Consider the following 27,467-nt stretch of genomic DNA (forward strand, 5'->3'; position numbering starts at 1 on the left):
AATTACGTTTAGTATTATGTTTTTTAGTTTTGCTCATTTTATATATTTTATTAAAAGCTTCTGATACCCTGTCAAACACCTAAATATATCTAAAAAGCTGCAGCTATTAACTTTCAGCCACCAGCTAGTTTTGCCAAACATACCTTATATGTCACTTCATCTTCACATCACTACCTTCTATCATATCGCCACCATCTCTAGCATCGCGGGCTTTTGAACCACGACAAAATTGCATGCTCCACCTTTCTCTACAATGACCACCATTGTGCTAAACGACAGCCACCACCGCCACGATGAAATCAATCTACAAATCGATCCCATCATTGCCTCTTCATTTTAGCTACCAAGTTGAACCCGCTTTTTTGGGAGATTTGTCATAATCGATCCCTCCCACATTGCCTCTTCGTTTTAGCTACCAAGTTGAACCCGTTAATGTGATTTTGAGGGATTGTAGTAAAAAATGGTTCTTGAGATTACAAAAATTCATCCACACAAAATTTCCCTATTTGTAGTAAAACGACCATGAATCACTCAATCAGGGTGACGGGAAAACATCTTTCATCCCTCCCTCCCTCCCTCTTCCATGTATAAAACACATGACTGGTACATGAACACAAAATCAGTGGGCCATTGTTGCTTTTTCCCAACATTTATTATTCCCGCAATTATTATGCATACATAAAATACAGTCTAGAATTAGTTTAACCAAAATATGTGTTGGTTTTATTGTGTTAGTTTTCAATATCACGTTGTAGCATTTGTACTGCTTTTACTGTGGTCTAACAATGTACTTTGGGTCATTTTAGTAACTTCCAAGGGGGGGTGGTTTAGTCAATAATAAAATTAAAAGAAATATATTGATAATGAAAATGAAGCAAAAGTAAAAGTGTAGCTATTCTTAAAATAAATAAAAGATAAATGTAAGATTATACATAAAATACTAACTTGCTCCTTAAAATATTAACTAATTGCATTAACTATACACAATTAATATTAAAACTTGCACCTTTTAAATTTTAAGATGTTAATTACAATATAGTATTCACATATTTTTTAAATATTCACTACAAACGTGATACAAATATGAATGAGAAAGTGACACAAAATCAAAGCTTCTACACATAGCATTGGTCAAAAGTAATAGTTGCATAATTAATCATACATTTATCATTAAACTAATAAGACCACAATAAATTTAATAACTATAAGATTAGGTGTGATATAAAATAATCCTTTCGATCCAACAATGAACGATATCAATACTTTCGCACGACAAATGATAAACGAATATTGGGGAATATCTACATACATTTTTTTTAACGACAAATAAACTTAAAACTAATATGTTACTATTTGAATATTTTATTCAATCATAATAAATACACTGATTAAAAGCAACATTACGAAAAGGATTCCTTATACACGCTAAATAATATATAAAAAACACAAACACCCATTTTATAATTTTATTTGCAACTGAAGCTAACCAAGCACAACTAGGTCTTTCGTATAATCAACGAAAGACGACACAATAAAACAAAATCCCAATATACACGTATTCATACGTTTCATGCCATCATCATAGTACGTGTTTAAAGATGTATTTCGTAAAATGATAGTATCATTTGAGTGCATTATCATAAGCATTGAATGATCTTTTAAGCTTGTGAGCCTCCGTTGGCACTTTGACGTTGGTGGCCAATCCAAGAACTTCAAGAAGTCGTATGATGTACCAAGAAATGTCAATTTGCCACCATTCTAGTCCGTGTCGAGCTGAGAACTCAAATGCATGATGATTGTTATGCCACCCTTCTCCGAAAGTAAGCAATGCTACCCACCTAATTCACGATGAGTTTAGTTTTAACTTTTAAGCGTACATTGTGTAAAATTAAAGCACCAATTAAAAGATTATTAAGAAACTTACCAATTATTCTTGGAGAGATCACCCGTTTTCCATGCCTGATATCCCCAAATGTGACAAGCGGAATTCACCAAAAATGTAAGGTGATAAACCCATACGGTCCTAACGCCCTGCATACAGCGTCACATGCTAAAAACAAACGTTTGAAAGAATTTCATATATATCCATAGAAACTTACCATGCCCCAAACGAGGTACGGAAATCCACCCCAAGCATATAAGAGAGCTCCCAATGCAAATACATGCCACGAGTACGTTTTTCTAATAAACATATAGAACCATTGCTTTTTTAAATCTTCTACGTTTTTTCGCTCTTGATACTACATCTCAAAACATATATATAAAATCCAATTAAAGAAGTATTTATATTGTTAGCACCCAGCACGTGAGATTCGAATGCTTAAAGCTGTAGCAAACATATATAATTGTTAAACAGCATATAGATCTATATTCAAATCTTGATACCTTTTCAAGAATGTATCCACTATCAAAAAGCCACCCCATATGACTAAACCAAAAACCATTAATGGGTGAGTGTGTATCTTTTTCTGAGTCGACAAACTGATGATGATATCGATGCATGCTCACCCAGAATATCGGATCTCTCTGCATGCAAATAATTATATAATCAAATACTTTGAACCATTAAAAAATAAAGGACTAACGACACAGCTTATTGCTTTTAATATATTAATATATGAACCTGTGCGGCTAGGACCCCGAAATAAACACATGTATACTCTAGCCATTTCGGCAGCTTGAGACTATGGTGAGCCAGAAGCCGGTGATACGAGAGAGTTATGTCCACGAGTCCGGTTAACAAATAACCGATAAACGCGAGCAATAACGCGTCCCAAGAGAACGTAAACGGTGCGAAAAGTAAAAGCACATGAACCAAAAGAACCCATGTTGCCACTTGTATATCAATGGGTCTCCATTTACGTTCCAAAAAATGGTTCCTAGAGCCTGTGACCACCACGTCGGAAAAGGGTATTTTCCGGTGATCGGAGTGGGTTCCACCATCGGAGTCGGAGACTGAGAATAATAAGTTTCTCATTTGTTATTCCGGCAAGTAGTTGTGCGGTTCTTGTGGGTATATATAGCGGAACTGTAGGGTTCAGTGGGATTAGTTAGTTATGTTATTAATATTAGTTAATTAATGACCCCGAGGTTTACTTTGGTAATTGTTTAAACCTGTACTCGATCCGAATATTTATGGAGATGCTGAGGGAAATTAGGCATTGTTTAGTAGAGTTTTTTTTATCAAAAGGATGTTGATTAAAAAAATGTTAACAAAAATGAATGGTTTAAAATAATTTATCATGGGTGATTTTTAAAAGCTTTTTCTTTACCTAGTAAATAAAAACAATATCTACTAAAGTTCTTTGTATACTTTAAACAATATCTACTAACGTTCTTTTTGTTTATTTAACAATTTCTTTATTTATATATTGATAAAATTAAAATTTAGGATATTGAAAACGTACAACCCATGCTGGAAACAATAAAAACGATTTTGTAAGTTATATTTATTTATTTACTTAGTTTCTTATTGTTTTTTCTCATTACAATTAATTAATTTGTAGGTGTTTGGTAATTTGTTCACCTATGTTAATTTCATTTTGTATATGGCTTCATGGGAGGTGGTGATGGTGGTGGTTACCAACAAGAAGGGTGTGGAAGAAGAAGAGTGAGGATAGGTTTGCCGTTTTACACACACTTTACAAAAAATATTAACGACTTTAGCAGATAAGGATCACCGTAGTTACAAATTTTATGCCTCTGGGCTCTCTGGACCACATTAATAATAAGTTTATAACTATTAGAATAAAGTTTGTAATTAGTTAAATTTGAATATAAAAAACTTACAATGTTTGCAAAACACGTGGACCAACCATGCAATTAACTCTAAACTTTGTTAGTTACGTGTTTATCCAAATCCAAATCCAAATCAAAATTGTGCTTATTCCCTCAGCATATCCATGCAGTTAACTCTAAAGTTTCTAGATATTCGGTAATTTGTTCGCCTATATACATTTCATTTTGTAGATGCATGGCTTCATCGATGGTGGTGGTTACCAACAAGGAGCAGGGTGGGGGTGGGGGTGGGGGTGAAGAAGAGTGAGGATACTTTTGTCATTTTACACCGACTTTACTAGAAAGTTTTAACGGCTTTAACGGATAAGGACGACCATAGTTACAAAATTTATATCTTTGACCCCCTTAATAATAAGTTTATAACTATTTGTATAAAGTTTGTAGGTAGTTAAGTTTGAATATCAAAAACTTGCAATGTTTGCAAAATACGTGAACAAACCATGCAGTTAACTCTAAACCTTATAAGTTACGTGTTTATCCAAATCCAGATCAATATACACTTCTTTAATGACATTTTAATGAATAACAAATGTACCATTTTCGCTAAATACCCTCTAGGGACCCAAAATTACATTGTCCCCTACTCTTGAGATATCATCATTCTTAATTGTGCTTTGTTTTTCTTCATTGTAACATTCGTCAAATTTCGGACCCTAAAACCCGACTCATTTAAACTTTTATTTTTCGGTCTATTGTTATTTAATCAAATTAGTAAAATTATTATCGATCATTTATTCTCTTTCACGACACCCACCTTTGTACTCGATTATTTCATTAATAAAATCTCGAGTTCGATTAGTACTTCTAAATTAGTTTCATTTATTTATTTTCTTATTAACTTTTTATAACTATCATGAACGTACCCAAAACATCCCTTATGTTAACTTTAATCCACCTTTGCACCTTAATCAAAGTTCAGGGACCAGCTCGCAAAAATTATTCAAAGTTTTCATTTTCCCTTCCCTCTCTTCTCGACAGCCGACGTATACCCCCCCCCCCACCCCCCAATATCTTGAACTATAATTCTCGCACATAATCAATGAAATTGATTATACCACGTCGTTCTTTACCTTAAACCGATCCTACCGACACCATAATTATAGAAAACTATAACCAATTTACGGCTAATTCGTTTAATGCCAAATCGCGGCTGAAACAAACTAGAAACACTATAAATACTAGATTAAAGTTCAATTAAACGATACAACACCTTCCCCTCACCATCATGACTCATAGCCCTAACTCAATTTTACCATATGAAGTCGTCTTTATCAATTTTAATACCAAGAACAGGTCGCAAACCGTATTACGCCGTTTATACACTTTACAATTGTTTTTAACCCAGAAACAAAACCCCTAAATCAATTGTAACGAACAACGATCAATTAAACCGTTATGATATTCTAGGATTTATAGGATAAATTAGTTAAACTGTTACAATATTTGAAGTTTGGTTTCTATCTCGTAAGCATGTTAGACACCAGCCCATTTGGCTGGTGCAAGATCCATTCAGTCTTTGGCTGGAGGGACCCGGGTTCGAGTATCTACCAGCCCGTGTTTTTTCTTTCTTTTTTTTATTATTCATTTTATTAACTAATAAATTAACATTATATACCTAAAACATCCAATGGACTTTATTATGTTAAAACCCAACCCCGATCTATTATTTTACAGACTTTTAAACTTTTTCCCGACATCTATATATATACACACAAAGATATATTTTATATATAAATTGAGTTCTAACAAACATATATATTCTTATTATATTAAAATAAACCGAACTAGTAACCGACTAGCGTGATAATAACAAAGTTTCTTTTTCCTTTATTAGACATATAAAATCCAAAATAATAATATTAATACTAACAATAAAAGTAGTAATAATAATAATAATAATAGTAATAGTAATAATAATAATAAACCGAACTAGATTGTAGGTTCAAATAATTTATCCCGTTAAAAAATAAATATGGATGCGTATAACATTTTTTTTATCAAACATATTATATATAAGTTATGGTTAATTAATATTGATTATTTACAATGTTTATTTATTTATAAATACACACATATAGGTAAATATTAATACAAAACGATAATATTAATTATTATAATAATAATAATAATAATAATAATAATAATACAAAATATAAATCACTACAAGAAATTAGGATGGTTACCAACACATAATTTTCCTACACATGTAAATGTGTAGGTAGTTACCTACACATGTTTTTATATGTGTAAGTAGTGGTCAATAATATCTTTTCGTAATAAGTAACACTTATTATGTGTTGGTTAACAACACTTGTCGTTGGTGGGAAAATTCCCTCCTAAATTGATGATAAATTAAATACTAAAATACCTATACATGTGGCGAATTTTTATTATGTGTGGGTAAAGTACCTACACATATATTCAAAACTAAAATATGTGTAGGTACATGGTTATCTTTACCAACACATAATATCTGAAAATAGATATGTAGATAAACTAAGTAAACAATATTTTATTTTATTAATTGAAAATGACATGGAAAAGTATATACCTACACATATTTAAAAATGTGAACATGTGTAGATATTGGTTACTATAAATTAAATATACAATTTTAATTTTAACTTTTGAAAAATACGTGGAAAATAATTACCTACACATACTAACTATGTATAATTTGTGTAGATATAGGATACAATTAAATATGTAAAGAAATCTTTATTGCATTCTTGGAAAATGATGTGGCATAATAAATACCTAAATATATTTATAAATATACAATACGAGTAGACATGGGGTAGACACACTACAAAAGAATGACTATTATGGACTAAGTTATTAGGGTTTTATTGGTCAATTATGGTTACTTAAGGTCGTTATTAGTTGATTAGGATAAATGATCGTCACCTTGTGATAGAGGTGCACAAATCGGTTTTTTTAAAAAAACCGGTTCGGTTATTAACCGGACCGGTTTTTTTCGTCCTGGAAAAAAACCGGTTCGGTTAATAACCGGACCGGTTAATAACCGGTTTTTGTGCATGAAAACCATAACCGGTCAAACCGGTTACGACCGGTTTGTGAACCGGTTAGAACCGGTTAATAAACCGGTTTTTTTATTAACCGGTTTTTTAATAACCGGTCTAACCGGTTAACCAGTTTTTTTTTTTTTTTTTTTTTTTTTAAAATAACCATTATTTTTTCACAGTATAAACAAACCGGTAACTACAAGGCAAACCGGTAACTACAAGTATTAAATCGTTATCGCATATTCGTAACTCAAAAATACATAACTTTCATTTATAGCTGTTACATTAAAAATACAAACATTAAATCGTTATCGCATATTCGTAACTCAAAAATACAAACATTAAAGAATGCTTAGACACGATTACATTAACAACTTGCTGTTTCTTACTCATTATTTTCATCGCTACCCGATCCCGAGCTATTCCTTAGGTAATCGTCGTACGCGGCTTCTTCATCGGTCATTGGTTGAGTGTGTCCTTGATTGACCTCGTCTTCATACAAGCCCGCCTCATAGTCCATTTCCCCCTCGAGTGAGCGTTGATGTTGTGCCCTATCTAAAGCGTCCAAGTAATCCTTGTAGCAAATAGACATCTCTACAGCTGGTGGAGTGAGTCGAGTCCTCCTAATCGATATAACCCTGCCAGAAACAGAAAAAGCAGACTCCGAAGCTACCGTGGAAGCTTGGACCGTTAGTAAATCTTTGGCCATGGCGGCGAGGATCGGAAACTCATCCTCCTTACCTCTCCACCAAGCCAGCAAATCAAGACTTCTAAATTCATCTGGAGTCATGTGTTTCACAAAGTTGGTACCACCATACCTTCCAAGTTCACTGCTTGGGGTGTTTACCTTTTGACGTTTACCGGCGTCTTCCCAAATCATGTAGTACATCCCCATTTCAAGGTCGGTTTGGGATTGGGATTGGGCAACAGCTCTTAACGAGTCATGAATTTGGGAAGACGACCCGTATTTTGTAAGGTAAACATCATACATGTTAGAAAAGGTGGTGTTGAAAGCATTCTTTAAAGTTTGGTTATAATAGGGGTTTTGATCGTCGTTTAACTCTAGCTCATCACAAATTTTTTCTATTAAAGCTTTAACACCACCAACATTTATGCAAGGGTTTAACGCAGCAGCACATGTCAAAACAGCGGGTAGTTGTTGAAAATATTTTCTAAATTTTTCTTTCATTTTTACACCCATATCAAAATAAGGTGCACCCCTACAATGAAGTTCACTCAACTTTGTGCACATGACAGCAATTTTTGGTAAAGCAATGGGGCTTGTTGGATAGTAAACCCCGGATAAACTAGTTGTGCAAGATTTAAAAATTTGAAGGACCTCCGTAACGATCTCAATCAATAACCAGTTTCTAGGATCGTACGGTGCACATTTACCCCTACTTGACATTATTTGATGAAACGCAATTAGTGATTCTTTTTGTTGGATTGCTTTCTCAAACATATCACAAGTCGAGTTCCATCTTGTTGGACAATCCCAATTGGGCCCCAACCATTGACAATTAGCTTCATCACAAAATTTTTTGTATCTTGAAAATGTTTTATTGTTGCTAAAAACATCTCGTAACATTCTTTTAAAATTGTTTCTTTGCGTTTCGATCACGTTTAACCCATCTTGCACAGCCAAGTTGATAATATGTGCAATGCATCGGCTATGAAAAAACGCTCCATCACAAATAGGTTTATACTTTAATTTTAAATGGCCAACCGCGGCCGTATTGTTGGACGCGTTATCAAACGAAATTGAAAAGATTTTATCTTCAATCTTGTATTGTCGAATGACTTTATCCAAGAGTTTAAAAATATTTCTACCCGTGTGCGGGTAATCAAACAATTGAAACGCAACGGTTCGTTTCATCATTTGCCACGACCCGGGGTCAACCCAATGAGCCGTCACACAAATGTATGAGTCGGGCGAACCATTAGGTACCGACCACACATCCGTTGTTAAGTTTACACCAGTTTGTAAGTTTGAAAAGTATGAAATTAGTTCGGATTTAGCGTTTTTCCAAGCTTTAAGACAATCTCTTCTAAGGGTCGAACGACTTACGTGTTGGTAGCGTGGTTGAACATACTTTTGCATCATCTCCGTGAATTGAGGGTTGTCGAAGTGGTTGAAAGGAAGTGTATTTTGAATCACAAAGTTTGAAAACTTTTGACGTACCGCTTCAAGGTCGTACGTAAACACCGTTCCTTGATTCGTCATCTCCGGCTGCGAACTACTTCCCGATTCGTCCTTCAAGGCCTTGCAAAAGGGCCTTTGTACATGCGCTCTTAAAGTGGAGTTTGCATCTTTGCCATAAAACTTCAAACAATGTTTGCATCGAGCTTTTTGGGTACCGTTAGACATTTCGCATAGGTCGAAATGTTGCCAAACATCTTGGTTTCGTTTCGTGGGGATGACCCGAACGACCGTTTCTCCCGTGTTCGAGGCACCCATGTTGACGGATGAAGCAGCACTTTGGGAGGCCATGATAATCGACTACGAAATAAGAGCGTATGGAGTGGTAATGTGGTATAATTGAGCGTGAGATAACAAAATAATCGCGTATGTAATAAACGTTTAGAGCGTTTGGAGTTGTATAATCGAGTGTGATCTAACCAATACCCAACCTAAGCTATATATAGATGTTTGTGGGGGTAAAATGGGGAAAAAAAAAAAACGGTCAAAACTTATAAAAAACGGCTATATGGCCGTTAATCAACGGGAAAAAACCGGTTTTTTACCGGTTAACCGGTTTTTTTATAACGGTCAAAAACCGGTTTATAAAAAAACCGGTTAACCGGTTTTTTAAAAAACCGGTTATTAAAAAAACCGGTTTTTTAATAACCGGTTATTAAAAAAAACCGGTTTTTTTTATAACCGGTTATAAAACCGGTTTTGGCTCCAAATTGTGTAACCGATATATAAACCGCCGGTTTGTAAACCGGTCAAACCGGTTTACAAAAAACCGGTTTTCTTAAAAACCGGTTTCCGGTTTAAACCGGCAAACCGGTTCGAGGACCGGTTTTTTTGACCACCTCTACCTTGTGATTGATGCTCAATTGAGGTCTTTAGTGGTCATGTAGTTTGAGTTATGATCAATTATGATTAAATAAAGCCGATGATAACCAGATATAACTAATTATTGTTAGTTGGGATCGTTTATAGAGAATTAGTTAGATTTTGATCAAATAAGCTAATTGTTGGTCAATTATAACTAATGATGATTGGCTAAAGTTGTTGATCATGGTTTTGGGTTTATATTAGTTTATTAGCTCTATTAACGGTCGAGTAGTCCATTAATATCGTTAATTGGAGTCAACAACGCTCAAAGAGAATCATTAACGATCACTGTCTCTGGTCGTTGATAATTAATTATGGTTAGAGATTGTTAAGTAGCACTGATTATATGTTTTTTTTTCTTGAATGACCATAATGTAATCATATTTTACTCGAGCCTATGTTTACTCAACGCTTTAGTAGAGGCTCAAACATAAGACCTCCTTGGTGAATGGATTAACTACACCATCACATGGTTGTACTCTAATTATATATACATATATACATTGTGTGTGTGTCTTTGCGTGTGCGCAAAAAGTGAATACGGAATCTTGCATGCAAAACCCATCAAATGAACATCGTTTAGATTATATCTAACCAAAAAACAAAAACAAATCTTTTAATTCAATACCTGATCTCCAAAAATTTTGCTCAATTTCAGGTGACCTTTCTTCCACAATTTTCAATCACTATAAATGAAACATATGAATAAAAATTGATCGTCCAAATCCTAAATTTGATTAATAGTGTTTATGAAGAAACACTAACCAGACCCCGGGCAGATTACTGGTAACCTGGGGGTTAGATAGATGTTTCCAACGAGGGGTTAGACCCTTGGAAGATGGTTCTTCTGATAACCTGCAAAACAGACACCGTGAGCTCGTCACTGAGAAGGGGGGGGGGGGGGTTCCTCCTTGTGACCACCCTCCGGCGTGAGAATCAGACTAGATTGCTCTTTAAATATAAAAGTATATTAAGAGATTGCTAGAGCAGATATCAGGTATAATATGATGATAATGTGATAAGATATGATAAGATGAGATGGTCATACCATTTGTGGTATTTATAGCCGAAGGTAGGTTTCCAAGGAGGTATGGCCAGCTGCAACAGTGTTCCTGTTCCACCAACAGTAGCCTACGCACGTGCCCTGCTGGTAGTTGGTGGGTAGGCAGCGGCTGATAATGACCAGGCCTGCTGTATACCATTCCTTTTCCACCAACTGCCGGCTACGCATGTGGTATGACAGTAGTTGGTGAGTAGACAGCGGCTAATAGTGACACAGTACAGGAGCATGCTGCTCGCCATACTGTGTCAGTAAGCTGTCGTATCTTTAGTCAGATCTTTTTCCCATACCTCGTCAGGTACAGTACAGAAGATCTTCCTGTATCGTACGGACTGGCTTATTTGGGCGGGAGTATTCCCCCTCCCGCCCTTGTGCGGGATTGTTCCCGGCTTCGCTCATTCCTTCAGGTGACACTGAGTGATTGAGAGCTAAGTGCCTTGTGCGTGTAGCCTTGCTGCGCGGGTGGCCTTCCCTGATGGCTTGTATCCGAGGCTGCGGGGACAGGCGGAGTCCTTCACCATTCGGAGGCATTTCCTGCGGGACCAGCTTGCGTACTGCGCGTAAGGACGTCACGTCTCTGAGCATGGTTGGTCCTGCGGATCCAGTTGGTTTCTGCGCAGACGTCCCTCTTCAAGGTGAGTCTTGCGGGTTCAACTGGGCTCTGCTGGGACCTACCTCTTCAACTCCCCCCAGTCCAATGTTCTTCTCATGAGTGTTTAATAAAGTGAGGTGAACTTTTGGACTTAAGCAGAGGGTTTTGAAAAGGGTTTTTTTTTAAGGTTTTCCATGGGGATTCTTCCCGCGGAAGTCCTTGTCACTTGCAGAAATGCCCGAGTTTCCTGCTTGGTCTTTGGGTATGATGCGGGTAGGCTGTAACCTCCTCGCAAGTCAGGAGCGTTGAGTCCCACTTGTGTGGATTCTCCATGAGGTTTTGGTGGTTTTGAACATAGTGATCAATTATGTTAAGACCACCAATTCCATCCTGGAGCTTCGAACAACGTAGTTCTCGACGTTCCCGCTATGTGGGGATGTTATTTCCGTTTCCGCAAGCATTGCCCAGAAGATCCTTCTTGGTTTCAATTCCCAGCGGAGCGCTAGGCATGTGAAGGGTTTTGCCTTAACACTGTACCTGCGCTCGTCTTACGGTTATTTTACTTCCAAGGTATTCCTGGCGTAAATTCCCTGCGGGTGCTAGGTTTGTGAAGGGTTTTGCCTTTACACTGTACCCGCACCCGTCTTATAGTTACTTGGTTGCCGAGGTACTTGGCTTCAATTCCCTGCGGGTGCTAGGTATGTGAAGGTTTTTGCCTTAACACTGTACCCGCATCCGTCTTACGGTTACTTGTTCGCCAAAGTTTTCTTGGTTTCAATTCTCTGCGGGTGCTAGGTATGTGAAGGGTTTTGCCTTTACACTGTACCCGCATCCGTCTTACGGTTACTTGTTCGCCAAGGTTTTCTTGGCTTCAATTCCCTGCGGGTGCTAGGTATGTGAAGGGTTTTGCCTTTACACTGTACCCGCATCCGTCTTACGGTTACTTGTTTGCCAAGGTAAGGGGGGTATTTTCCCGCCTACTTTATGATCTTTTTGAATTTTGAATTTTGAAATTCGAAGAGTTGGTGGAAAGATAAGAACAGTCCAAAACTCTGAAACGTCGTGCGATGGTTTCTTCTGACTGTGTCAGATCGTGCAGGAAGTTATGGTGACGTGACAGTACATGGTCATTCCAGACGCTTTTTCAGGCGCGTGGGCGCGATTTTTCGGGCGCGTGGCCGCGAAATTAATGGTACGCGTCCTGTCAACAGCTGTTGCCAGCCTGCTCTTAGCCACGTGTCATAGTTTCATTGCACCTTCGATTTCTCTCTCCTTCGCATTAAATTCACCGCATTAATTGCGATCACTATATAAAGGGGAAGAGGGTCATTTGTAATTCTCATCTTCACTTCTTCTCTTTCATCTCTAAGGCGATTTCTGGTGAATACTCTCTTATTCAGTTGAGCATTCCTCCGAAATCGTTTCTTCTTCCTCTGCAATATGTCTTCACATGATACTGAAGCTGTAGTCGATGATAAGAGTACTGCTGGCGAGTGCCAGTGTGCTCTGCCCGGCGATCAGTACCGGTATGTTGTTAGGAAGTTCATGCTCGATCCTCTCGAGCCTGAGTTTCCTGAACCCCATCAGACCGTGTACGATGCCCCCAGTGGCAAGATCGGGGTATATGCTGCATTCTTTGTTTATGGGAACCTTAGGTTCCCATTGACAAAGTTTGTTTACCGTGTCCTCGAAAGGCACGGTGTTCATCTGACCGAGCTGCACCCAATGGCGATCGCGAAGATTCGCCACTTCGAGTGGGTGTGCCGGATTTTGGGTGTTGAGCCCTATGTGGACCGCCTGATGACCTTCTATACTTGGAGGTGCATCCAGGGGTGGTACACCCTGACAACCCGGATCAAGGGTTTGAAGATTTGCGCGACCGAGCGCAGTCTCCGATCGTGGAAGCGGGAGTTCTTCTACATTTCTGCCCGCGCCGTCCCCATTGCCATGAAGTTTAAAAATGGCCAAGCCATTCCGAGCCACCACGCCACCAACTACCAGGAGGCGGAATGGTTTGCGAAGATATCCCGGGTCCAATCTCCGGTTTACCGGTTTGCGGAGTCCGGGATGGTGATGCTGGGGATGAGCCGGGTATGGAAGGAGGCGTCTCAGGTTCCCATCCTTCTCGAATACGGTTTGAACTCTACTCCTTATGGTATGTCTTGTCTTTCTTGCTGATATGAGTTTGTCTTCTAACTGTTTCTTTTCTTTCAGAGGGGAACAATTTGGAGTCGCTCCTGTACCCGCGGGAAGCTGACGATCCCGTGCGGGTGGGTACTCGTGCTCTTGACGAGAACGAGTTGCCCATCCTGGAGCAAACAGCAGATCGGTTTGTGGAGGTCTATCCGCTGGGCCACGAGATCCTGAGCCACCGGCGGCCAGGTAAGGCGTTATTCTCTCCTCCACCCCTCAGTGCTGTACCCGCTGCTGGAATTCCTGACATCCTGTCTTCTTCTGAGGAATCCGCAGATGGTCCTCCGTTAGTGCGGAAGAAGAGGGCTGCTGGCGGGAAAGGGAAGGAGAAGGCGGCCTCCACAGCCGATCCAGTGCTCCTATCTGACACTGAGTCAGATAGTGAAGAGGTGGCGGGGAACCCCGGTGGTGAGAAGACCACTGCTCCGGAGGCTACGAATGTTACCTTCGGAGAACCAATGGCGGCGACGGTGACCGGCATCAAGAGACCGGCTCCATCGGGTTCGTCCCCGCCCGTCCGTACGTTCAAGCTCAAGAAAACCCGTAAGTACAACTCTTGGCTTTTATCTTCGTAGTTTAATCTTCCAAGTCTTTTAACACTTTTCTTCTTTACGCAGGTGTGGATGTTGGCGCATTCCAGGGTGAGGGGCCGAGTACTACCTCTCCGCCAATGACGGTAGGCTTGGTCAACCTACCTGAGGCGTCGACCCAGGCGCCTACGCCTGCTTCCGCTGGTTCAGTTGCTCATTCTGAGCCGACTGTTCCAGCCGAGATGACGTCACCGCCGGTGGTAAGTGCGATTTTTACAGCATCTTTCACCGAGCCGGCGGTTACGATTGCTGCGGATTCTGCGGCAGCGACTGCGGCGGCTGCCACCATGCCCCCGCCACCGGCACCGACGGCCGGCCCATCAGGTACGCATGGGAGTACTCGCCAATCTTTGCCACCTTCCCATCTGCCTGACCTTTTGGATGGGTTTCCTTTGGGTTCAGGTGATGGGTTCGGCGGCTATCGGCCTGTTATAGACCCTACAGGTGCGTAGGGTTCCTTTGGCCCTTTTTCACTTTTATTTTTTATCATCTTTTCCTAACTGCTTTTTTGTTTTTTGCAGTGTCGGATTCCAATGAAGTGTATGTTCCGCGATGGAACATACGCCGAGGAACAACCCTTCGTACCCCTGTGGAGTGCGTGGAATGGGCTCGCCACGCTGCTCCCCATGGTGCGTTGGGGGAAGCCATGGCTAGCTACCAGGAGGGTAGGCTAACCAATGAGCTTCGGGTTCTCCAGGCCCGGATGCAGCCGCGCGTCGAGCTGCTTTGTCGTGAAAACGACAAGTTAAAAGCAGCTCGCGCCAAGGAAGTATCTCAAGCGCGGGCTCTTCGGGAGGAGAACCAAAAGTTGGCCGCAGCTGCTGCGGAGAAGGAGAAGGCCTTCAAGGCCCTCGAGGTTGAGGTTCAAGCGCGACTCGAGGCCCGCTCCAAGGCTGCCCAAGCTGTTAACGAACAGCTTCGGCTGGCTAAGGAGACTGCGAGGAACGCAACCGAGAGGGCCACCAAGGCTGAAGCCGTTGCTGAGCCTTTACGCGTGGAGAACGAGGAGCTCAAGGCCAAATTGGAGGCTCTCCAACGTGCTCATGATGCCTTGGCGATGGAGGATGCCAAGAAACTTCAAGAGATCCTGGACCAGAGGGGCGTGCTTGATCACACCGAGCGGAAGCTTAAGGGCGTTGAAGAGGCTGCTGCAAAGGAAGTGCTACTTGCCAACCTTAACAAAAGCGAAGCCGAACGCGCCCGCACCCAAGCTCAAGCCGCCCTCCAAGAAGCTCTGGTTGCCAAGGAATGGCTTCTTCGAGAAGCGTTGCCTCAGGTATGTCTATCTTCATGTCTTCACGCTTTTCTTTGTAAATAGGGTGCTGACACTTGTATATTTTCTTATGTAGGTTGTGCATCGGGTCTTCTCAGAGACATCCTACGACGATGCTATGAGCGCAGCCCTCAACGCTTCTCACGAGGATGGGGAACGGGTCGGCTTCCTGCTTGGTCTAGGGTTTGTTGAGAAAGGCATCCCGCCATCCAACTTCCCTTTGTACAATGTTGATACTGAAGCCATATATGACCAAGCAGTAAATCAATACGCCGCCTTCCCGCATCCAGTGGTGGAGAAGGTGAACCAAGTAGCTGCTGCTGATGATGGGTTAGCTATCCTTAAAGCCTTCCTCGAACCGCCCCGTTCCTCTGATGGAGCGGGTCCAAGTGGAAGCGGCCCTGAAGCTTGATCCTGAAGATCCCTTCCCATTGCTAGGATAGTCTTGTACAGATGTATTTATTTTCTTTTCGTAGGCGGGTAGTTACCTGGCCATTCTTGTAATAATTCGTTTGTGAAATATTAATCTTTTTGCGTATAAGATTGTTATTTCCTTCTTTGGGTTTCTTGCTTTATAAACTTATGACTTGCATACTTAGTTTAAATTAGCAATTTTCCAAGTGTAGAATAAGTTAACCTGTTGAACGTGGTTGATAATGGGTTAAAGTTTTGCTTCCTCTTTCGTGATTGTGCGGGTAGAACCGTCACTTGCACTTAGTAGGATGGCTAAACTTTAACCTTCATCTGACCTGCGTGTAGGTTTTCCTCATCTTTTGAGGATAAGTTAACCTTTGAACGTGGTTGATAATAGGTGTGAAGTTTTGCTTCCTCTTTCGTGATTGTGCGGGTAGTACCGTCACTTGCACTTAGTAGGATGGCAAAACTTTAACCTTCATCTGACCTGCGTGTAGGTTTTCCTCATCTTTTGAGGATAAGTTAACCTTTGAACGTGGTTGATAATAGGTGTGAAGTTTTGCTTCCTCTTTCGTGATTGTGCGGGTAGTACCGTCACTTGCACTTAGTAGGATGGCAAAACTTTAACCTTCATCTGACCTGCGTGTAGGTTTTCCTCATCTTTTGAGGATAAGTTAACCTTTGAACGTGGTTGATAATAGGTGTGAAGTTTTGCTTCCTCTTTCGTGATTGTGCGGGTAGTACCGTCACTTGCACTTAGTAGGATGGCAAAACTTTAACCTTCATCTGACCTGCGTGTAGGTTTTCCTCATCTTTTGAGGATAAGTTAACCTTTGAACGTGGTTGATAATAGGTGTGAAGTTTTGCTTCCTCTTTCGTGATTGTGCGGGTAGTACCGTCACTTGCACTTAGTAGGATGGCAAAACTTTACCCTTATCTGACCTGCGTGTAGGTTTTCCTCATCCTTTTAAGAATTTTGTTTTGAACCGTTCGACGCGCGGTTGTCAATAGGTTAGTGTTCAGTTTCCTTTCATGATTCATGCGGATAGATCGGCACTTTCATTTAATGGGATAATTGAACTCTTCCCCTTTAACTGACCTGCGTGAAGGTTTTTTCCTGTTATTGGGTTTGTGCGGGTAGGACCGCCTTCCCACGCAACGACTTCACGTAATTATGCGGTGAAAGCCGGCATATTAGTGTTCAGAAAAGTAAAATCATCAGCTTCGATGTTCTAAAGAGAATCATTTCCATTAGAAGTGGCTCTTGGCCTTTTCTTTACAAATTGGAATTGATTTACATGCAAATTGTGTAAATGAGCTCCCTTCCATGTTGGGATGGGAGTGCCATCGAGCCGATACGCACCTGGTTCGGGATCTCGTTCTTTACGCAGCATGTAGTCTCGACATTGAAGCTGGAACTTTTATTCGTGTTTTCCCCAGCTGAGGTTCTACACGCACCCGCCTGCTCAGCCTTTATTGCGCCACGAGGTGCGCGAGCGTCCCATCTCTGACAAATGCTTCGACCATGTCTTTTACGTCTATGCATTCTTCAGTGTTGTGGCCTTTTGTCTTGTGAAAGTCACAGTATTTGCTCCGATCAGCATCGTGACGATGTCGGATTATCGGAGGCTTTGGCCACGGGAGCTCTTCAGTGGCGAATATCTCAGTGACGCTTTTGGTGAGTGGCGTCCATCTGGAGTTCCGGTGCGGATGTACATTATCCCTTCCGCCCAATCGATGTTGCAAGCCGGATGAGGTGTCAAAGTTTACCCTTGACTGCCAAATGCCTAGCTTCCGCTTTTTATTTAATCGGGCGGTGAGGACGTTGTCTTCTCTCGTCTTCTGAGAGTAGAGGTTTGTGCTCTGGGGGAGATCTCTACCCAGTTGCTTCTCCGTTTCCGCATAGCGTTTTGCGGCTGTCATGATGGCATCCCATGTGGATGGCATGCCATCTTTACCCGTTAGGGTGCGGATGAGCTCTGGGTCATGCGCGCCCTGGATGAAGGCAGCGCGAACAAGATCTTCGCTGATATTGCCCAAACTTAGCTTCTTTGAGTTGAAGCGAGTGATGAAGTTTGGCAGAGATTCATCTTCTTCTCGTATGCATTTGAGGATTGTCCATTGCTCCTCGGTATACTTCCGTTGCTGGCTGAAGTGTTGGCTAAACTTCTGCTGGAAGTCTGCCCAGTCGTAGATGTGGTTGACCGGTAGACGATCAAACCAAGCTCTAGCAGCCCCAACAAGCGTCATTTGGAACATGTAGCACCACGTGGGTTCCGTCCAATTGCTGACGGTTGCCCCCGCTATGAACCTGTTCAAATGATCGTCTGGATCAGATATACCGTCATATGTGCCTATGTTAGGTATTTGTTTGGCACTCTTTGGGGCGATTGCTTCCGCAATGTCCCTTGCAAACTTGGACGTTCCTGCATTTGCAATGTTTGGTCTGAACGTTTTGGAGAAGTCTCGTGGACTTCCACCTGTGCTTTTTGGTTTGAAGGCTTGTCCAAAATGCCTTTTCGGTTGGGATTCCATTTCCTTACGCTTCCCTTTTGCCCTATGGCGAGGGTTCGCGTCGGAGTCGGATTCCTCCGAGTCATCCTCCCAGTATTCGAATTCGTCGGCCTGTTGTACGGAACGCAAGCGTTCGTTCAACTCGGCCTGGAATTCCTTTTGTCGTGCCTCCGCCCATGCCTTGACTTCATCGAGAGTTTGGCGGGGGAGTCTTCGTTTCTCAACCTGGGTATCAGTGGATCCCAGTAGGCGATCATTTACTGCACTTGCCCCAGCATGAGTAACTGGGGTAGTGTTCGTAAAATTTACTTCACTTGCCCCGGCTTGGGTAACCGGGGTAGTGTTTGTAAAAACTGTGTTACCGGTATTCCCCCCAGTAGCTGGGGTTGTAGTTACCGGAATTTCTCTAACCATCTTTGTAGAAGTTTGAAAAAACTGGAGAAAAATGAAGTTCTAGCTTTATGCACGGATGGCGCCAATGAAGAAACATTAACCAGACCCCGGGCAGATTACTGGTAACCTGGGGGTTAGATAGATGTTTCCCACGAGGGGTTAGACCCTTGGAAGATGGTTCTTCTGATAACCTGCAAAACAGACACCGTGAGCTCGTCACTAAGAAGGGGGGGGGGGGGTTCCTCCTTGTGACCACCCTCCGGCGTGAGAATCAGACTAGATTGCTCTTTAAATATAAAAGTATATTAAGAGATTGCTAGAGCAGATATCAGTTATAATATGATGATAATGTGATAAGATATGATAAGATGAGATGGTCATACCATTTGTGGTATTTATAGCCGAAGGTAGGTTTCCAAGGAGGTATGGCCAGCTGCAACAGTGTTCCTGTTCCACCAACAGTAGCCTACGCACGTGCCCTGCTGGTAGTTGGTGGGTAGGCAGCGGCTGATAATGACCAGGCCTGCTGTATACCATTCCTTTTCCACCAACTGCCGGCTACGGACGTGGTATGGCAGTAGTTGGTGAGTAGACAGCGGCTAATAGTGACACAGTACAGGAGCATGCTGCTCGCCATACTGTGTCAGTAAGCTGTCGTATCTTTAGTCAGATCTTTTTCCCATACCTCGTCAGGTACAGTACAGAAGATCTTCCTGTATCGTACGGACTGGCTTATTTGGGCGGGAGTATTCCCCCTCCCGCCCTTGTGCGGGATTGTTCCCGGCTTCGCTCATTCCTTCAGGTGACACTGAGTGATTGAGAGCTAAGTGCCTTGTGCGTGTAGCCTTGCTGCGCGGGTGGCCTTCCCTGATGGCTTGTATCCGAGGCTGCGGGGACAGGCGGAGTCCTTCACCATCCGGAGGCATTTCCTGCGGGACCAGCTTGCGTACTGCGCGTAAGGACGTCACGTCTCTGAGCATGGTTGGTCCTGCGGATCCAGTTGGTTTCTGCGCAGACGTCCCTCTTCAAGGTGAGTCTTGCGGGTTCAACTGGGCTCTGCTGGGACCTACCTCCTCAGTTTATAACTAACAAAATCAACCCAAAGCATAAACCAAGAATATATAAATCTAAACAATGGCTTTTGATGATAGAATAAACAACTACTACCAAATTAATGTACATGGTACTCTTGTGTTCCTGCCACCGTCACTGCCTTTTAAACTAATCTGTAGAATATGATGATATGGGTAATAATAACAATAGAATATATCTTTGAAATAGCATATCAAATATATATTCAAGTTTATATGGTACGATATATATGGGTTCTAAATTAACTCAAATGAAGATAATAAATTATTCAATTGCCAAAAAAAGATTATTTAATTACCATAGAATGTGGCCTTCTATACGAATGAAGGAGTGATTCTCTCTTTTCAATTGTAAGCGATTTTGGTATATATTGCTTCTACTCATCGAATTTCCCTCTGCTTCAACAACACAAGTTCAACTCCAGAAACCCTAGTTGAATACAAAGGTTAGTAGTTTTAATTTCACATCTACCCATTCGAATATTTATTATGAAGTGTAATCACGGTGCATTTGTTTTCAATTGACATAACCGTAAATAGCCCTAGTTGATACGAAAAGGTCTTGTTTGTGATTGTGATTTCTTTGCTTCTTGTTTTTTATAATACTCAAATTGAATTAGTATATTATATATATGTCATTCATGTTTTTGATGATTTTAGTCCAATCTTTGTCCCTAATTAAAATTCACAGCAAAGACAAATCAATTTACAATTTTATATTGTTTAACATGTACTAATTTATTCATGTCTTTTACCCTAACTGTTGAATACTCAGAACCAATAGGAACTATCCCTACACAAACAAATAATACATATGCAATTTTGACCGGTTCTATTAACTCTAACTATTGAAAAACAATTGATCATATTGTTGCAAATCATTGATATAGGTATAATGTTTACTCAAACTAAGTTATTAAAACTCATTTTTCATTCACACAGAATAGACCAACATCTGATATATTATTTTGTCTTGTTTATTTAGAAATGGGCCATCAATGGGTGAAGAATGAGAATCGACTGTCGACCGAGTATGTAAATGGGGTAAAAGAATTTCTAAATGTCGCCCAACGAACTTTGAACTTCGCAGGATTAACTTTATGCCCGTGTACTAATTGTCTCAATTCAAGAATGCAAAATATAGGTGTCATTGCTACACATTTGATAAATACAGGAATTGATACAACATATACACAGTGGGTGTACCATGGTGAAGATGAAGTCAATGAAGAAGATGTGGGACCTGATGATTTTGGTAATGAAGAATCTCCTGACTTAAGAGCAGGATTAGAGGATGCGATTAGTCATCCATTGTTTAATATTGGCCCTACCAATGATCTCACTGGAAATCAACAATCGGTTAATGAAAATAAATTTTATGAGAAGTTGCAAGAAGCGCCAAGTAATCCTTTGTATGAAGGATGCAAGAATTCTTCTACCTTGGCATTTGTTGTGAAGTTGATGAATTTGAAAGTGATGAACAAATGGACTGATAGTTCATTTGAGTTGACGCTGAAGTTGCTACATAAAGTACTTCCTGCTGGTAATAATTGTCCAGATAGCTATTATGATGTTAGAATGCTTCTTTGTGAAGCTGGTTTAGGTTATGAGCTTATTGATGTTTGTCAATATGATTGTGCTATCTTTTATGGAGACAATAAAGATGCCATAATATGTCCAGTTTGTCAAAGTAGTCGTTATGTACGCAATAAAATTGCGTATAAAAAGTTGCGATACTTTCCTGTAACACCTCGTTTGAAGCGCCTATATACGTTACGCCACACAGCTAAAGACATGAGGTGGCATAAAGAAGTACGCAAGGATGAACATGGAGTTTTGCGTCATCCTGCTGATGGAAGGGCATGGAAACATTTTGACAAGTTGTATCCTAAATTTGCAGATGATCCAAGGAGTGTACGATTGGGGCTGGCTTCAGATGGGTTTAACCCTTTTAGCAATATGACAACAACACATAGTATGTGGCCAGTCATTTTAATGCCATATAACATGCCATCCTGGTGTACAATGCATAAGAGCAATTATCTTTTAAGTTTATTGATTCCCGGGCCAAAATCGCCTAGTAAAGACTTTGATGTCTTCTTGAGGCCACTTGTAGATGAACTTAAAGTTTTATGGCGTGATGGGGTTGGAGCGTATGACTTATATTCAAAATCAAATTTCACTATGTATGCCGCACTATGGGCAAATTGGCATGTCCGATATGCCTAGAGGATACTCGTTCTAACCGGGTTCGTGGTAAACAATGTTATACAGGGCACCGATGTTTTTTAAGCAAAGCACACAGGTGGAGAAAGAACTTAGATTTTAATGGAAAGCAAGAGAAAATACAACCACCTCGTCAATTTACAGGTGATGATATATTGCAGCAGCTGGCTGATATTCCTGGACGCACTACCGGAAAAGCACCTAGTAATAAGGAGAGGAAGTGTAAATGAGGTATCGATGAGTTTAACTGGTCAAAAAAGAGTATATTGTTTGAACTTCCATACTGGTCAAAATTACTGATCCGTCATAATCTCGATGTCATGCATATAGAAAAAAATGTATGTGATAATATTGTAGGGACGTTAAATGATCCAGTGAAATCAAAGGATACTACAAAAGCATGCTTAGACCTGGAGGATCTTAACATTCGCAGTGAACAATGGCTGAAAGAGAGAAATGGAAAAGTTGAGAAACCTCATGCCGATTTCACATTGACTAAAGATGAATGTGTGCAGTTCTGCAAATTTATCAAGTCTGTTCGCCTACCTGATGGGTATGCATCCAATATTAGTCGATGTGTGATGGACCATAATACACTTGGAGGGATGAAAACACATGATTGTCACATATTGCTTCAAAAAATACTCCCAGTAGGCATTCTCCCTTTCTTGAATAAGGAAATACGTGCAACTTTGATCGAGTTTTGCCAATTCTTTCAAAAAATATGCTCTAAAACTCTATATGCCAAAGAACTTGAGGATATGAAGACCGGGATTGTTATTATATTGTGTAAACTTGAGAAGATATTTCCTCCTGCATTTTTTACCATCATGGTTCACTTATGTGTACATTTACCTAAGTAGGCATTATTAGGAGGTCCGGTAAGTCAGAGATGGATGTTCGGGATTGAACGTCGCATGGGTACGTACAAGGGATATATTCGTAACTTTGCATGCCCGGATGGCTCTATTACCGAAGCATATGTTGTCGATGAGGCTGTCACATTTTTATCCCGTTATGTAGATGATATCGAGACGAGATTTAACCGTGCAAAACGCAATTGGGATGTAGAGACCACTAAACATGGAATAGAGTTATTCAACAATAAAGTTCGTACATTGGGGGCATCGAAGTTTGGACAGTTAGGGGACTATATTGATGTGGTGCAATGGTATATTTTCAATAATTGCGGAGATGAACTTGATGCTTACCTAAAGTGAGTCCTATACCTTATTTTGTATTTAATAGCTAACTTAAAAAAATGCAACTCACTTGTTCTTGATTTTAGGGATCATAAAGAAGCTTTATACTCAAGAAATATAGGAGAAACGAGTTTAGATACTACACAAAAACAAGAATTTCCCTCTTGGTTCAAGAAAAAGGTAAAACTAAAAGTTTATTACTTTGAGTCTTTGATTTTAAGCATGATGATAACTAATCTTGGTGTTTATAGATGGCATTGCTGAGAGCCAATGGTGATCCCCGAGCAACCGATGACTTGTACGCGTTATTACAAGTTCCTGATGATCGCTACACTAGTTGGCAAAGTTGCATCATCAATGGTGTTAGATTTCGTTGCAAGGAGCGTGATGACAAGTTTACTACACAATGTAGTGGAGTTTGTGTAGGGGATGAGGATGAAGAAATGATTTATTATGGTGTTTTACTTGAAGTTATGGAGTTGGATTTCATACTTGGTAGAAAGGTATTCATGTTTCGTTGCAAGTGGTATAATACCGATCCAAAGGGGAAAAGGATGGTGGTTGATCAGAAACTGACATCAATTGACATTACGTCTAACTGGTATGTAGATGAACCATTTATTTTGGCTAATCAGGCTCAGCAAGTTTTTTATTTGAATGATTGTGCACGTGACAAGAATTAGATGGTGGTACAAAAAGTAAACCATCGTAACATTTATGATATACTTGAGCATCACGAAGACGAAATATCAACAAATGATATATTTCAAGAAGATGAATCTGGTGAGTTGCCATCTTTTCAACCAACCGAAGAATTACCTGAAACGTATCCCATAGTTCGAAATGATGTAGAACCTGAAACATTACCATTAGAGGAAGTTTTTGCAATACGTAATGGGAATTCCCACGTGGATGACATAGAAGATATTGAAGACAAATTTGATGATGGGGGTAAAATTTTTGAAAATACTGAACCTGTACTTGATTCCGAGACTGATCATGATTCTGATGATTCAAATTGTAATAGTGATGATGATGATGACTCTTTTGCATGATTTTCTTGATAATTTTTGGTTAGTAATGTGCAACAATCATTTTATCGTTTTATTATTAAATTTCGTATTATCTGTTGACTTATAAAATGTTTCTCTTATTTTTGTATTTCCAAAGTGCATAGTGACAAGTTGAGGTTGTCAAGGTGGAAGAAGAGGTGGTTGGGTGGATGACTTAGAGAAGATGGACATTTGCTGGTATGTGACTGTGTGTATATGATGGTTTGCTGTTTTTTTTTTCACGAGGTTACATAAGTTTCTAAATATGTATTTTTTTAATAGATTAACTAAATATATATGTTACATTCAACAGATTCAATCATTCCACTCTCGAGCCATAAACCTCACCCAACAAACATGGTTAGCAGAGAAACAAATTCATAATGGTATGAAAAGCAAAAAAACATATTAATACTTCTCTATGTAACGTTGTAAATTTAAACTTTCTTGTACTTGTTTGTAGACATAGTTTTTGACACCAAGGAAGAAATTGGTATGGGATGGAAAAAATGTGGCAGTACTGTAGCAAAGGAGCTCGAAACGTAATGAAAACATGAAAGAAGAAATCTGTTTTGGTTGTTTAGGTACTTCAATTTCTATAACTAGTACTTTTCTTTTTGGTTTGAACGATTATGTTTCCACATTTATAATTATGAATGGTCACATTTGTTTATATTTGAAGCTACATTTTTTGTATTTGTTTGTTTATATTCGATGATCATTACCAATACATATTGTGACTAATGTTTACGCATACTCATATATTTGCCAACACATCTATATTTATGTCTACACATGTTGAAATTACCACCTACACATCGATAACCTTTACCCACACATAATATTAATTTTACCTACACATATATTTACGACACATGTACACGTCACCCTCCATGTCATCGTCCACGTCACCCGCCATGTCATCGTCCACGTCGTCCGCCATGTCACCCGCCACGTTAGCATCCATGTCACCTGCCACATCAACGCAAGTCATCAGCCACGTCAACGTCCACGTCAGCTGCTACCACTCCAATCAATATAATTTTAACCACACATATTTATTAGTGTTAGCTACACATATATGTGTAGGTAATGCCTGATATATACCTACACATTACTGATGTGTGGCTAATAATCTATATCTACAGGTCTGAGGCAACACATCATAACACTTTATTTATGTGTAGGTAAAGACAACTACAAACACATAATAGACTTTTACCAACACATACTGTATGTTGGTAATGACCCTAATTTCTTGTAGTGAATGTTAAATAATCATTAATATATAATAATCTCCCAATTTGTTTTAACAACTAACCTAATAGATCTTTAATCTCAAATCCGTTATAAGCCTCGTTAATTTTTTGTTTGTTAATTAACTTTGTCGTTCACAATTAGGGCGTTTTTATTGACGTATCTCAAGAAGCACAACCGTTGCCATCTTAACTATCAACACTCATTCTAACCGATAAGATAAGTAATTCACATATCCCTTTTTTACCGTTTTATATTTTGGGACCGTTATGCATTAATCATTTTTTCACTACAATTACACTATTTGCGTTATATGATATTGCTCAATTAGTTATACGTGTAAATGTGACTATGTGTTTAATTTATGCTTTGGTGGTTGGTATCTATCCTCATCCTCATCCTTATTAGTATGATCATACGCCGTCGGAGTAGCTCGTTATCCATGGGATTCGAGTGAAAAGACAACTTTTATATTATTGTTATATTATTGTTATGCTAGTTGTAGTATTTCATATTATCGCAAGGAATTGTCATTTTTATATTATATGTATTCAAAAACTGTGATTACCTGCTCAACTTTATGTTGACAAACTATATATTTTCACGCATGGCGCAGGTAGCTATATTGAATGAAGCAGGAGATTAAAGAGTAAATTGGACTTTAGGTTGCATGAGTAATAAAGACAGATTTTGTTCTTATTTATTTAAGTTGTAATGTTATTTAATTCGAGACAATGTTTGTGTTTTTGCGTACTTGAATTATATGAAATAAATAATTTAGATATTGACACGTGTATTTACTTTAGTGTCTTTTGAGCTATGATACAATTATGTCGCGCCTCGACGTATTCCGCCTTAGGTTGGGGTGTGACATTCATCGCCGATTGATTTCTTGATAGCAAGTTTGGTTACCCTGGAATTCAATTATACATGGAGAATAAAGATGATAAAGAACACTTGACGCATTATATATATTAAAAACTAAATGGCTGTTGTGTCACAAGCTTTATTATTCATAAGATGTAACAATTAGGCTTTTACATGTGTGCATAGCATCGCTATTTTCAACATAGGTAGTTACAACAAATTCACTTTCAACATTAATTTTAATATCATTTTATGTTTATATAACCATATTGATTTCTAAGAGTTTTGCTACTTAGTTTGGCAAATATACATTTTTAGTTCTTAACTTTAAGTTTAACATATATATGTTTTTAGCCTCACAAATTTAAGTTTCACGTCTATACGTTTTTTGCCCATCAACTTTCATTTTTCATGTTTTACATATATAGTTTGTTGGCTACTAAACTTTGGTGATGAAACTCTTGTCACGTAAATTTTGATCTTATGAATCGAACTCACACCGACCAATTTCCAGTCACGTGCTAATCGCAACGCAAGATAGCTTTTGAATTGCCACACAAGTTTCATATATATACTTTTTGGCCCCTCAACAGTTGTTTCGCATATGTTACTTTTTGGCTCATCAACTTTGGTAATGATTTTTTTACCCTTACATATTTACTTTTGGTCCATTCAACTTTGGTTATACAGTTTTGCCACAATACTTTTAGTGTAACACATCGAACTAATACTCACAAACTTCCCGTCGCGTACTCGCCACAATGCACGCTAGCTTTTCGTACGTGTAATGTATTTAACCCGCTTCGCTATAACGGACGAGTGCATTTACTTGTTGTATTCAAAAACCCAGTACAT

General features: G+C 39.6%; 3 protein-coding genes across 3 annotated transcripts; 2 read left to right on the plus strand and 1 right to left on the minus strand.

Annotated features, from left to right (window-relative positions):
- Positions 1-1,621: 1,621 nt before the first annotated feature.
- On the minus strand, positions 1,622-3,018 carry LOC143533664 (palmitoyl-monogalactosyldiacylglycerol delta-7 desaturase, chloroplastic-like). The gene is made up of 5 exons (XM_077028366.1): positions 2,624-3,018; positions 2,386-2,526; positions 2,100-2,240; positions 1,925-2,031; positions 1,622-1,838 (listed from the first exon to the last, which is right to left on the minus strand). The coding sequence occupies exons 1-5, from the start codon at positions 2,975-2,977 to the stop codon at positions 1,622-1,624; spliced, it is 960 nt and encodes a 319-aa protein (XP_076884481.1). The 5' UTR covers positions 2,978-3,018.
- A 17,977-nt stretch (positions 3,019-20,995) lies between these two features.
- On the plus strand, positions 20,996-23,097 carry LOC143533696 (uncharacterized). The gene is made up of 3 exons (XM_077028389.1): positions 20,996-22,218; positions 22,314-22,456; positions 22,592-23,097. The coding sequence occupies exons 1-3, from the start codon at positions 20,996-20,998 to the stop codon at positions 23,095-23,097; spliced, it is 1,872 nt and encodes a 623-aa protein (XP_076884504.1).
- Positions 22,621-24,472, plus strand: LOC143533665 (uncharacterized). The gene is made up of 3 exons (XM_077028367.1): positions 22,621-23,450; positions 23,523-23,616; positions 23,688-24,472. Exons 1-3 carry the CDS (start codon positions 23,131-23,133, stop codon positions 24,117-24,119), a joined length of 846 nt encoding a protein of 281 aa, XP_076884482.1. The 5' UTR covers positions 22,621-23,130; the 3' UTR covers positions 24,120-24,472.
- Positions 24,473-27,467: the final 2,995 nt, after the last annotated feature.

Source organism: Bidens hawaiensis, unplaced genomic scaffold (assembly GCF_021521415.1).
Source record: "Bidens hawaiensis isolate Kalapana, Puna unplaced genomic scaffold, B.hawaiensis_p1.1 tig00009828_1, whole genome shotgun sequence".
In the NCBI taxonomy this organism is placed as follows: Eukaryota; Viridiplantae; Streptophyta; class Magnoliopsida; order Asterales; family Asteraceae; genus Bidens; species Bidens hawaiensis.